At 45.6% G+C, this 13,150-nt stretch overlaps 1 protein-coding gene across 1 annotated transcript in view; it reads left to right on the forward strand.

The window, feature by feature from the left end:
• Nucleotides 1–13,150, forward strand: part of LOC137369740 (desmoglein-2-like) — a 97,349-nt gene that overhangs the window by 50,212 nt on the left and 33,987 nt on the right. The window contains exon 5 of the mRNA XM_068031132.1: nt 3,635–3,796. Within this exon, the coding sequence (XP_067887233.1) occupies nt 3,635–3,796 (162 nt within the window). The remainder of the gene's footprint in view (nt 1–3,634; nt 3,797–13,150) is intronic.

Consider the following 13,150-nt stretch of genomic DNA (forward strand, 5'->3'; position numbering starts at 1 on the left):
GCTGTTCCACATCTCTTGTCATCCAAGGTTCCTTCACCCTACCATCCCTTCCCTGCCTCATCGGGTCAAACCTATCCAGCAGTCGCAGCAAGTGCTCCCTAAACAACCTCCACATTTCTGTCGTGCATTTCCCTGAGAACATCTGTTCCCAATTTATGCTCCCCAGTTCCTGCCTAATAGCATTGTAATTCCCCCTCCCCCAATTAAATATTTTCCCATCCCGTCTGCTCCTGTCCCTCTCCATGACTATAGTAAAGGTCAGGGAGTTGTGATCACTATCACCGAAATGCTCTCCCACCGATAAATCTGCCACCTGGCCTGGTTCGTTGCCAAGCACCAAGTCCAACATAGCCTCCCCTCCAGTCGGCCTATCTCCATATTGAGTCAGGAAACCTTCCTGGACACACCTGACAAAAACTACTCCATCCAAACTATTTGCACGAAGTAGGTTCCAATCAATATTAGGGAAGTTGAAGTCACCCATGACAACAACCCTGTTACTTCTGCACCTTTCCAAAATCTGCCTCCCAATCTGTTCCTCCATGTCTCTGTTGCTATTGGGGGGTCTATAGAAAACTCCCAACAAAGTGACTGCTCCTTTCCTGTTTCTGACTTCCACCCATAATGACTCAGTAGACAAGCCCTCCTCGAAGACCTCCCTTTCTGCAGCTGTGATACTATCCATGATTAGCAATGCTACTCCCCCACCTCTTTTACCTCCCTCCCTATTCCTTTTGAAACATCTAAACCCCGGAACATCCAACATCCATTCCTGCCCCTGTGATATCCACGTCTCCGTAATGGCCACAACATCGTAGCTCCAAGTACTGATCCATGCTCTAAGTTCATCACCCTTATTCCTGACACTTCTTGCGTTAAAATAGACACACTTCAACCCATCATACTGGCTGCAACTTTGCCCTGTCAACTGTCTAGCCTTCCTCACAGACTCTCTGCACTCGGTATCTGCCTGTTCAACAGCTACCCCATCCACTGATCCGTAGCTCCGGTTCCCATCCCCCTGCCAAGTGCTAAGGGATCAGATGGGGAAGAATTTGTTAAGTGTGTTAGGGACCTTTAAGCGACTCTTGGATAGGTACATGGATGATAGTAGTATGAAGGGTATGTAGGTAGTTTGATCCTAGAGTAGGTTAAAGGTTCGGCACAATATCGTGGGCCGAAGGGCCTGTACTGTGCTGTACTGTTCTATGTGTCCCGGATAGTTTTCTGAAACAGTATGTGGATGGCTCGACGAGAGAAGGGGCTACACTCGACCTCCTCTTAGGAAATGAGGCTGGGCAGGTGGTTGTTGTGTCAATGGGGACCAGTATTGGGACCAGTGACCATAACTCTATTAGCTTCAAGATAGTTATGGAAAAGGATAGGACTGGTCCTCAGATTGAAGTCCTAAATTGGGGAAAGGCTAATTTCGATGGCATCAGACAGGAACTCTCAAAAGTTGAATGGGAGAGGCTGTTTACAGGTAAAGGGATATCAGGCAAGTGGACGGCTTTTAAAAGTGAGCTAGGAAGAGTTCAGGGCCGGCATGTTCCTGTTAGATGGAAGGGCAAGGCTGGCAAGTTTAGGGAACCTTGGTTGACGAGGGATATTGAGGGTCTGGTCAGGACAAAGAAGGAGGCATAGGTCAGGTATAGGCAGCTGGGATCAAGCGAGTCCCTCGAGGAGTATAGGGGATGTAGGACTACACTTGAGAAGAAAATTAGGAGGGTGAAAAGGGGCCATGAGATTTCCCTGGCAGATAAGATAAAAGAGAATCCTAAAAAATTCTGTAACTATATTAAGAGTATAAGGGTAGCTAGGGAAAGAGTAGATCCCCTTAAGGATCAGTGTGGAAATCTATGTGTGGAGCCACGGGAAATGGGCAAGGTCTTAAATGAATATTTCTCGCCCGTATTTACCGTGGAGAAGGTCATGGAAGCTAATGAGTTCAACGGAGGGAACACAGATATCCTGGAGCATATCAACATTACAAAGGAGGAGGTGTTGGAGGTTTTGAAGCACATTAAGGTGGATAAATCCCCAGGGCCTGACCAGGTGTATCCTAGGATGCTATGGGAAGCAAGGGAGGAGATTGCTGGGGTCCTACCAGATATTTTTGTATCATCGTTAGCCATAGCTGAGGTACCGGAAGACTGGAGGATAGCTAATATTGTGCCTTTATTTAAGAAGGGCAGCCGGGATAAGCCAGGGAACTACAGGCCAGTGAGCCTTACATCAGTGGTGGGAAAGTTATTGGAAGGGATTCTGAGAGATAGGATTTATATGCATTTGGAAAGGCATGGTCTGATTAGGGATAGTCAGCATGGCTTTGTGCGTGGGAAATCATGACTCACGAATTTGATTGAGTTTTTCGAGGAGGTGACCAAGAGGATTGACAAGGGCAGGGCGATGGACGTTGTCTACATGGACTTTAGCAAGGCCTTTGACAAGATCCCGCATGATAGGCTGGTCCAGAAGATTCGAACACATGGGATCCAGGGTGAGCTAGCAAATTGGATACAAAATTGGCTTGGTGATAGGAGGCAGAGGGTGGTAGTGGAGGGTTGTTTTTCCGATTGGAGGCCGGTGACCAGTGGTGAGCCGCAGGGATCGGTGCTGGGCCCTCTGTTGTTTGTCATATATATTAATGACTTGGATGTGGATGTAGGGGGCATGATTAGTAAGTTTGCAGATGACACCAAAATTGATGGTATAGTGGGCAGTGAAGAAGGTTGTCTCAGGTTACAACAGGATCTAGATAAAGTGGGAAAGTGGACAAGATTGGCAAATGGAATTTAATGCAGACGAGTGTGAAGTGATGCATTTTGGGAAGTTAAACCAGGGCAGGACGTATGCAGTGAATGGCAGGGCCCTGGGGAGTGTTGTTGAGCAGAGAGACCTTGGGGTGCAAGTACATAGTTCGCTGAAAGTGGCAACACAGGTAGACAGGGTTGTGAAGAAGGCATATGGCATGCTTGCCTTCATTGGCCGAGACATTGAGTACAAGAGTTGGGACGTCATGTTACAGTTGTACATAACGTTGGTTAGGCTGCATCTGGAGTACTGTGTGCAGTTCTGGTCGCCGCACTACAGGAAAGATGTGATTAAGCTGGAGAAGATGCAGAAAAGATTCACAAGAATGTTGCCTGGTTTGGAGGGCTTGAGTTATAAAGAGAGATTAGATAGGCTGGGTTTGTTTTCCCTGGAGCGAAGGAGGCTGAGAGTGGACATGATAGAGGTATATAAAATTATGAGAGGCATGGATAGGGTAGATAGCCAGAGTCTGTTTCCCATGGTAGGGGTGACTAAAACTAGAGGGCATAGATTTAAGGTGAGAGGGAGGAGGTTTAAAGGGGATCAAAGGGGTAAATTTTTCACACAAAGAATAGTGGGTATCTGGAATGAGCTGCCTGAGGAGGTGGTGGAGGCAGGAACAGTAGCGACATTTAAGAGGCATCGGGACAGGTACTTGAATGAGCAAGGCATAGAGGGATATGGAATTAATGCAGGCAGGTGGGATTAGTATAGATAGGAATTATGGTCGACATGGATGCAGTGGGCCGAAGGGCCTGTTTCTATGCTGTATGATTCTATGACTCTATACTAAATATCCTCTACTGTTTTTCCTCCTTAGATTAGATCGGATGCCGAAGAATTACCAGGTATTAAAGTAACCTACAGCATTACTGGACAAGGAGCTACTGAACCACCTACAGGTCTGTTTGTGATCAATCCACAAACTGGTGAATTAAATATTACAGGAGAAGTGGACCGTGAAAAAAATCCAAGGTTCACAGTAAGTTGTAATTCATTTCCAATATTGGAAGAAAGCTTGTTAAAATATTAAATAAAAACAAAAGGTGCTGGAAATACTCAGCGGGATTGGCAGCATCTGTGGAGAGAGAAGCAGAGTTCACGTTTCAGGTCAGTTTCATCAGAACTGGCAAAGGTCAGGAATGTAATAGGTTTTAAGCAAATAAAGTAGGGGTGGGGGGAAAGGAGAACAAAAGGGAAGCTGTTGATAGAACAGAGGGTCACAGAGAATTACTGACAAGGAGGTCATGGGGCAAAGGCAAAGAGTGTTACTAGTGTGGTGAAAGACAAAGCACTAGTGCAGAGAGGGTGTTAAGACTGAATAATGAACAACTCTTCAGATTTCCAGCATCTGCAGTATTTTGCTTTTATTATATCGTTAAAATATGACTCTGGTTCCACATATTTCAGACTCTATGAATATTCTGACACTTGATCTGTGCATCAAGATTAGTCATTAGTCAATCATTACATGTACTATTCCAATGTTGGGTGCGTTGACAATTTTAGTGATCAGAATAACTTCAGATATTCCATTCATAAATACTGCTGAATTATGAGTTGATAACACTGGCTGTAGTATTCTTATTCTGTCTGTGTGAGGTGTGAGTTGTTTGCAGAATCAAGAATTTTAATAGGAATTCGGTCCGGCCACATCCAGCTATGAATGGTGGTGGACAATTAAACAACTAACTGGAGGAGGTGGCTCCACAAATATCCCCATCCTCAGTGATGGGGAAGCCCAGCACATCAGTGCAAAAGATAAGGCAGAAGCATTTGCAACAATCTTCAGTCAGAAGTGCCGAGTTGATGATCCATCTCGGCCTCCTCCCGAACTCCTCAGCATCATAGATGCCAGACTTCAGCCAATTCGATTCACCCCGCGTGATATCAAGAAACAACTGAAGGCACTGGATACTGCAAAGGCTATGGACCCTGACAATATTCCAGCAATAGTACTGAAGACCTGTGCTCCAGAACTTGCTGTACCCAAGCCAAGCTGTTCCAGTACAGCTACAACACTGGAATCTACCCAGCAATGAAATATTGCCCAGGTATGTCCTGTACACACAACCCAGCCATATACCGCCCCATCAGTCTACTCTCAATCATCAGTAAAGTGGTGGAAGGTGTCATCAACAGTGCCATCAAGCAGCATTTGCTTAGCAATAACCTGCTCAGTGACGTTCAGTTTGGGTTCCGACAAGGCCATTCAGCTCCTGACCTCATTACAGCCTTGGTTCAAACACGGACAAAAGAGCTGAACTCAAGAGGTGAGGTGAGAGTGACTGCCCTGGACATCAAGGCAGCATTTGACCGAGTATGGCATCAAGAAGCCCTCGCAAAACTGAAGTCAATGGGAATCGGGGGAAATGTCTCCGCAGGTTGGAGTCATACCTAATGTAAAGGAAGATGGTTGTGGTTGTTAGTGGTCAATCATCTGAGCTCCAGGACATCACTGCAGGGGTTCCTCAGAATAGTGTCCTAGGCCCAACTATCTGCTTCATCAATGACTTTCCTTCAGTCATAAGTTCAGAAGTGGGGATGTTCACTGATGATTGCACAATGTTCAGTACCATTCGCGACTCCTCAGATACTGAAGCAGTCCATGTAAAAATGCAGCAAGACCTGGACAATATCCAAGCTTGGGCTAATAAGTGGCAAGTAATATTCGCGCCACACAAATGCCAGGCAATGACCATCTCCAACAAGAGAGAATCTAACCATCTCCCCTTGACATTCAATGGCATTACCATCGCTGAATCCCCCACTATCAACATTTTGGGGGTTACCATTTACCAGAAACTGAACTGGAGTAGCCATATAAATACTGTGGCTACAAGATCAGGTCAGAGGCTAGGAATCCTGCGGTGAGTAACTCATCTCCTGACTCCCAGAAGCCTATCCACCATCTACAAGGCACAAGTCAGGAGTGTGATGGAATACTCTCCACTTGCCTGGATGGATGCAGCTCCAACAACACTCAAGAAGTTCGACACCATCCAGTACAAAGCAGCCCGCTTGATTGGCACACCATCCACAACCTTCAACATTCACTCCCTTCTCCACTGACGCACAGTGGCAGCAGTGTGTACCAAGTACAAGATGCACTGCAGCAACGCACCAAGGCTCCTTAGACAGCACCTTCCAAACCTGCGACCTCTACCAACTAGAAGGACAAGGGCAGCAAATGCATGGGAACACCATCACCTGCAAGTTCCCCTTCAAGTCACACACCATCCTGACTTGGAACTATATCACCGTTTCTTCACTGTCGCTGGATCAAAATCCTGGAACTCCCTTCCGAACAGCACTGTTTTATTTTATTTTTAGAGATACAGCACTGAAACAGGCCCTTCAGCCCACCGAGTCTGTGCCGACCAACAACCACCTATTTATACTAATCCTACATTAACCCCATATTCTCTACCACATCCCCACCATTCTCCTACCTACATTAGGGGCAATTTATAATGGCCAATTTACCTATCAACCTGCAAGTCTTTGGCTGTGGGAGGAAACCGGAGCACCCGGCGGAAACCCACGCAGACACAGGGAGAACTTGCAAACTCCGCACAGGCAGTACCCAGAACTGAACCTGGGTCGCTGGAGCTGTGAGGCTGTGGTGCGAACCCTTTGTGGGTGTGCCTATCTCACATGGACTGCAGTGGTTCAAGAAGGCAGTTCACCACCACCTTCTCGAGGGCAATTAGGGCTGGGAAATAAATGCTGACCTTGCCAATGACGCCCACATCCCCTGAATGAATAAAAAAAATCTTTGTTCCTTATATGGCATTCGTGTAGTGATTAATGTAGATGGAAATGGGTGGTTTATCTACAGACATTATGTTTACTTGTTCTCTGTAGCTTTTAGGAAGCCTTAGCAGTAGTGCCTTAATGTAATAATTGTCCCAAAGCCTTTAACAGACGCAATAACCAGATATGGAGGAAAGATTCGAGCAATATTCCTGAGGATGAGCAAAAAGCATGGTCAGAGAGCTCATTTTTGAGCAGGCTGTTAAAGGAGAGAAGAGAGTCACCAAAGCAATGCATTTAGCAAAGGTGTGCAGGCTTTGGTGAGGGTCCTGAAGAGATTTATTAGAATGGTTCCAGGATAAGGGATTACAGTTACATCGATAAACTGGAGAAGCTGAGATTGTTCCGTCTAGAGCAGAGAAGGCTAAGAGGCGATTTGGTAGAGGAGTTTAAAATTATGAAGGGTTTAGGTGGAGTAAATAAGAGAAATTGTTTCCAGTGGCTGAATGGGAGATAACCAGATGACACAAATTGACAAAAGAACAAGGAAGAACATTGTTACACAACAATGCGCTGCCCGATAGGGTAGCAGAAGCAGATTCAATAGTTGCATTCAAAAGCAAATTGGATAAATATTTTAAAGGTGAGAAAAATTGCAGGGATATGGGGAAAGAGTGGGGGAGTGGGACTAACTGGATTGCTCTTTGAAAGAGCTGGCACAGACTCAATGGGCCGAATAGCCTCCTTCTGTGCTGTACTATTCTACGATCCTGCATTTAGGGAGCACGTTCAAGAGTGTAGAGCTGTAATGGACCAAAATGTGGTATGCGGGTTGAAAGGATAAAGCCACTTTTACGTTACCACAAGTTGCTGAAAGAAGTTACAGAAGTATGGAGGCTGTGAAGGGACATTGTCTTGGAGAATGGAAAGCCAGCAGAAGTTGGCAAGAATAAGGGCGATGAGGGGTTGGGACAGTATGGAACCGGATGCAGTCAGTGGACTATTAGTAAGTTATATAGTGTATAAATGAAGGAAAGTTGCGAGCCCAGGAGGAAGATGGAAAGAACTTGCTTACATTAATCTAGCACCTTCATTTGGCTTTGGGATAACCCAAAATATTACCTTTTGGTGTGAGTAACAGGTTTTCACGCAACAAGATACCACAAACAGCAAGTAAGGTGAATGACCAATTGATTTGTTTGTGTTGATTGAAGAATTCTTTGCTCCTCTTCAAAAGGTTCCAAAGAATATTTTATACCGACCCTGAGGTACCAGATGGGATTTCAGTTTAGTAACCCATCAGAAAGTTGGCACTTCGAACAATACAGCACTCTCTTAGTACTGTACTGAAGTTCAGTCCTTGTGCTGAAGCCCTGCAGTGCAGCCTGAACCTTTGACCTTGTGAGTCAGAGGTGAAAATGTTACCAACAATTCCAAGCAGGTATTTGAAATAGTCAGGTCTGATGGTGACTTGTTCAGTGGCATCAGAGTGAAAGAAAGAAAGACTAGTATTTATATAGTGCCTTCACAACCACAGTCAATGAAGTATTTTTCAAGTAATGTAGGAAATGTGGCAACCAATTTATGCACAGCAAGCTCCCACAAACAGCAATGCGATAATGACCAGATCATCTGTTTTTGTGGTGTTGTTTGAGGGATAAATATTAGCCAGGACATCAAGGAGAACTCCCCTACTCCTTTTTGAAATAGTGCCACAGAATCTTTTACATCTATCTGAGAAGACAGACGGGGCCTCGGTTTAACATCTCATCTGAGAAGCAGCACCTCCACCTGTCTGCTCATTCCACCAACTTGTCTATGTCCTTTTGAAGTTCTACACTATCCTCCTCACAGTTCACAATGCTTCCAAGTTTTGTATCATCTGCAAACTTTGAAATTGTGCCTGTACAACTAGCCAAGCTGTTCCATTACAGCTACAACACTGGCATCTACCCTGCAATGTGGAAAATTGCCCAGGTGTCTCCTGTACACAAAAAGCAGGACAAATCCAATCTGGCCAACTACCGCCCCATTAGCCTACTCTCAATCTATCAGTAAAGTGATGGAAGGTGTCATCAACAGTGCCATCAAGCGGCACTTGCTTAGCAACAACCTACTCAGTGATGCTCAGTTTGGGTTCCGCCAGGGCCACTCAGCTCCTGACCTCATTACAGCCTTGGTTCAAACATGGACAAAAGAGCTGAACTCGAGAGGTGAGGTGAGAGTGACTGCCCTTGACATCAAGGCAGCATTTGACCGAGTATGGCATCAAGGAGCCCTGGCAAAACTGAGGTCAATGGGAATCAGGGGGAAAACCCTCCACTGGCTGGAGTCATACCTAGTGCAAAGGAAGATGGTTGTGGTTATTGGAGGTCAATCATCTGAGCTCCAGCCCATCACTGCAGGAGTAGCTCAGGGTAGTGTCCTAGGCCCAACCATCTTCAGCAGATTCATCAATGACCTTCCTTCAATCATAAAGTCAGAAGTGGGGATGTTCGCTGATAATTGCACAATGTTCAGCACCATTTGCGACTCCTCAGATACTGAAGCAGTCCATGTAAAAATGCAGCAAGACTTGGACAATATCCAGGCTTGGGCTGATAAGTGGCAAGTAACACTCGCGCCACACGAGTGCCAGGCAATGACCATCTCCAGCAAAAGAGAATCTAACCATCTCCCCTTGACATTCAACGGCATTACCATCGCTGAATCCTCCACTATCAACATCCTTGGGGCTACCATTCACCGAAAACTGAACTGGAGTAGCCATATAAATACTGTGGCTACAAGAGCAGGTCAGAGGCTAGGAATCCTGAGGCGAATAACTCACCTCCTGACTCCCCAAAGCCTGTCCACAATCTACAAGGCACAAGTCAGGAATGTGATGGAATACTCTCCACTTGCCTGGATGGGTGCAGCTCCAACAACACTCAAGAAGCTCGACACCATCCAGGACAAAGCGGCCCGCTTGATTGGCACCCCATCTGCAAACATTCACTCCCTCCACCACTGACGCACAGTGGCAGCAGTGTGTACCATCTACAAGATGCACTGCAGCAATGCACCACGGCTCCTTCGACAGCACCTTCCAAACCTGCGACCTCTACCAACTAGAAGGACAAGGGCAGCAAATACATGGGAACACCACCACCTGCAAGTTCCCCTCCAAGTCACACACCACCCTGACTTGGAACTATATTGCCGTTCCTTCACTGTCGCTAGGTCAAAATCCTGGAACTCCCTTCCTAACAGCACTGTGGGTGTACCTACCCCACTGCAGTGGTTCAAGAAGGCAGCTCACCACCACCTTCTCAAGGGCAATTAGGGATGGGCAATAAATGCTGGCCTGGCCAGCGATGCCCACATCCCGTGAATGAATAAAAAAAAACACCAAGGTCTAGGTCATTAGTATATATCAGGAAAAGCAAGGGTCCCAACACTGACCCCTGGGGAACTTCACTACAAACCGTTCTCCAGCCCAAAAAACATCCATTAACCATTACTCTTTGTTTCCTGTCACTCAGCCAATTCTGTAACCATGCTGCTACCGTCCCTTCTTTTCCATGAGCTACAAGCTTGCTCACAAGTCTGTTGTGTGGCACTATATCAAATGCCTTTTGAAAGTCCATGTACACCACATCAACAGCATTGCCCTCATCAATCCTCGCTGTTACCTCCTCAAAAAAACTCCAGCAAGTTAGTCAAACATGATATAAAAGCAAAATACTGCGGATGCTGGAAATCTGAAATAAAAACAAGAAATGCTGGAACCACTCAGCAGGTCTGGCAGCATCTGTGGAAAGAGAAGCAGAGTTAACGTTTCGGGTCAGTGACCCTTCATCGGAACTGACAAATATTAGAAAAGTCACAGGTTATAAGCAAGTGAGGTGGGGGTGGGGCAAGAGATAACAAAGGAGGTCTAGATTGGACCAGGCCACATAGCTGACCAAAAGGTCACGGAGCAAAGGCAAACAATATGTTAATGGTGTTAGACTTGATTTTCCCTTAAGTAATCCATGCTGGCTTTCTTTAATTAACTCGCATTTGTCCATATGACTATTAATTTTGTTCCAAATTATTTTTTGGGAAAATTTCCCACACTGAAGTTAAACTGACTGGCTTGTAGTTGCTGGGCTTTACACCCTTTTTTGAACAAGGGTGTAACGTTTGCAATCTCCAGTTCTCTGGCACTACCCCCGAGTCTAAGGAAGACTAAAAAATTAAGGCCAGCGCCTTTGCAATTTCCACCCTCACTTCACTCAGTGTACTTGAATGCATCTCATCTGGTCCTGGTGTTTTATCCATTTTAAGTTCAGACAGCCTATCTAATACTTCCTCTCTATCAATTTAAAACCCCTCTAGTGTCTGACTTACCTCTTCTTTCAACATTGCCTGGGCTGCTTTTTCTTCCTTGGTAAAGACAGATGCAAAGTATTCATTTAATACCTCAGCTATGCCCTCTGCCTCCATATGTAAATTCCCTTTATGGTCCCATATTGGCTCCACTCTTCCTTTCACCACCCTTTTACTATTTATATGCCAGTCTCTTTTTATGCTCTCTGTTTGCTTTTCTTATTTGCTTTTTCACTTCCCCTCTGGATCTTCTATATTCAGCCTGGTTCTTAATAGTATTTTCTACATGGCATCTGTCATAAGCACACTTTTTCTTCTTTATCTTAATCTCTACCTCTTTTGTCATCTGGGGAGTTCTGGATTTGTTTTCCCTCCTTTTCCCCTTCGAGGGAACATACCTTGACTGTGCCTGAACTATCTCTTCTTTGAAGGTAGCCCATTGTTCATCTACCGGTTTTCCTGCCAACTTTTGACTCCAATTTATTCGCCCTAGCTCCATTCTTGCCCCATTGAACTTGGCCTTCCCCCAGTTAATTATTCTTACCCTGGATTGCTCTTTGTCCTTATCCATAGTCAGCCTAAACCTTATGATACAATGATCACTGTCCCCTAAATGCTCTCCGACTGATACTTGATCCACTTGGCCCACCTCATTCCCAAGAGCCAGGTCTAGCAGTGCTTCCTTTCTCGTTGGACTAGCAAAATACTGTTGTAGAAAACTTTCCTGAACACACTCTAGGAACTCCCCCTTAACTCTACTATTATTCCAGTCTGTGTTTGGATAATTAAAGTCCCTCACTATAACTACCTATAATTTTTTACCTCTCTGTAGTTTCCTTGCAAATTTGTTCCTCCATGTCCTTCCCACTAGCTGGTGGCCTATAGACAACACCAAGCAATATAACTGCATCTTTTTTGTTCCTTAGCTCTAGCCAAATTGATTCTTTTTTTTCCAGCATTGCAATGTTCTCATTAATCACTAGCACCACCTCTCCCCCTTTTTTCCCTTTCCTATCTTTCCTGAACACCTTGTATCCAGGAATATTTAACACCCAGTCTTGTCCTTCTTTGGGCCAGGTCTCTGTCATAGCCACAACATCTTTTTTTCCATATGGCAATCTGTGCCTGTACCTCACCAGTCTTAATAACCATACTCCGTGCATTCATATACATGCACATTAACCCTGATTCAGACTTTATTACATTCCTTCTTTCTCTGACCGCACCCAATAATGTACTATTTCCTACTCCAGTGCTATCTCCCCCTGTATTCTGTGCACCTTGGTATTCCTTTTTAATACCTGCTCCTGGTTCCCACACCACAGACAAGTTACCAGTTTTGCTTCTCTCCAGTCTGAGCTCCCTCTCAGGTTTCCATCCCCATGACAATTTAAACCCTCCCCAACAGCATTAGCAAATTTTTTTAAATTTTATTTAGAGATACAGCACTGAAACAGGCCCTTCGGCCCACCGAGTCTGTGCCGACCATCAACCACCCATTTATACTAATCCTACACTAATTCCATATTCCTACCACATCCCCACCTGTCCCTATATTTCCCTACCTATACTAGGGGCAATTTATAATGGCCAATTTACCTATCAACCTGCAAGTCACTGTGGGTATGTGGGAGGAAACCGGAGCACCCGGAGGAAACCCACGCAGACACAGGGAGAACTTACAAACTCCACACAGGCAGTACCCAGAATTGAACCCGGGTCGCTGGAGCTGTGAGGCTGCGGTGCTAACCACTGCGCCGCCCTAAATCTCCCCACTCATCCATCTTGTACAGGTTCCACATGCCCCAGAACTGGTCCCAATGTCTCAGAAATCTGATGCCCTCCCTCCTACACCAGTTCTCCAGCCAAGTGTTCAATCGCTCAATTCTCCTATTCCTATGCTGACTTGCACATGGGACTGGAAGTAATCCTGAGATTACTGCTTTTGAGGTCCTGCTTTTTAATCTCCTTCCTAGCTCCCTAAAATCTGCTTTCAGGACCTCATCCCCCTTCTTACCTATGTCATTGGTACCAATGTGCACCACGACCTCTGGCTGTTCACCCTCCTCCAGAAGAATGTCCTGCAGCCTCTCCGTGGCATCCTTGACCCTGGCACGAAGGAGGCAACACACCAAGCTCGAGTTACGTATACAGCCACAGAAATGCCTGTCTGTTCCCCTCACTGACGAATTCCCTATCGCTCTTACACTCTTCTTCCTCCCCTTCT

This window comes from Heterodontus francisci, chromosome 5 (assembly GCF_036365525.1).
Source record: "Heterodontus francisci isolate sHetFra1 chromosome 5, sHetFra1.hap1, whole genome shotgun sequence".
Lineage (NCBI taxonomy): Eukaryota > Metazoa > Chordata > Chondrichthyes > Heterodontiformes > Heterodontidae > Heterodontus > Heterodontus francisci.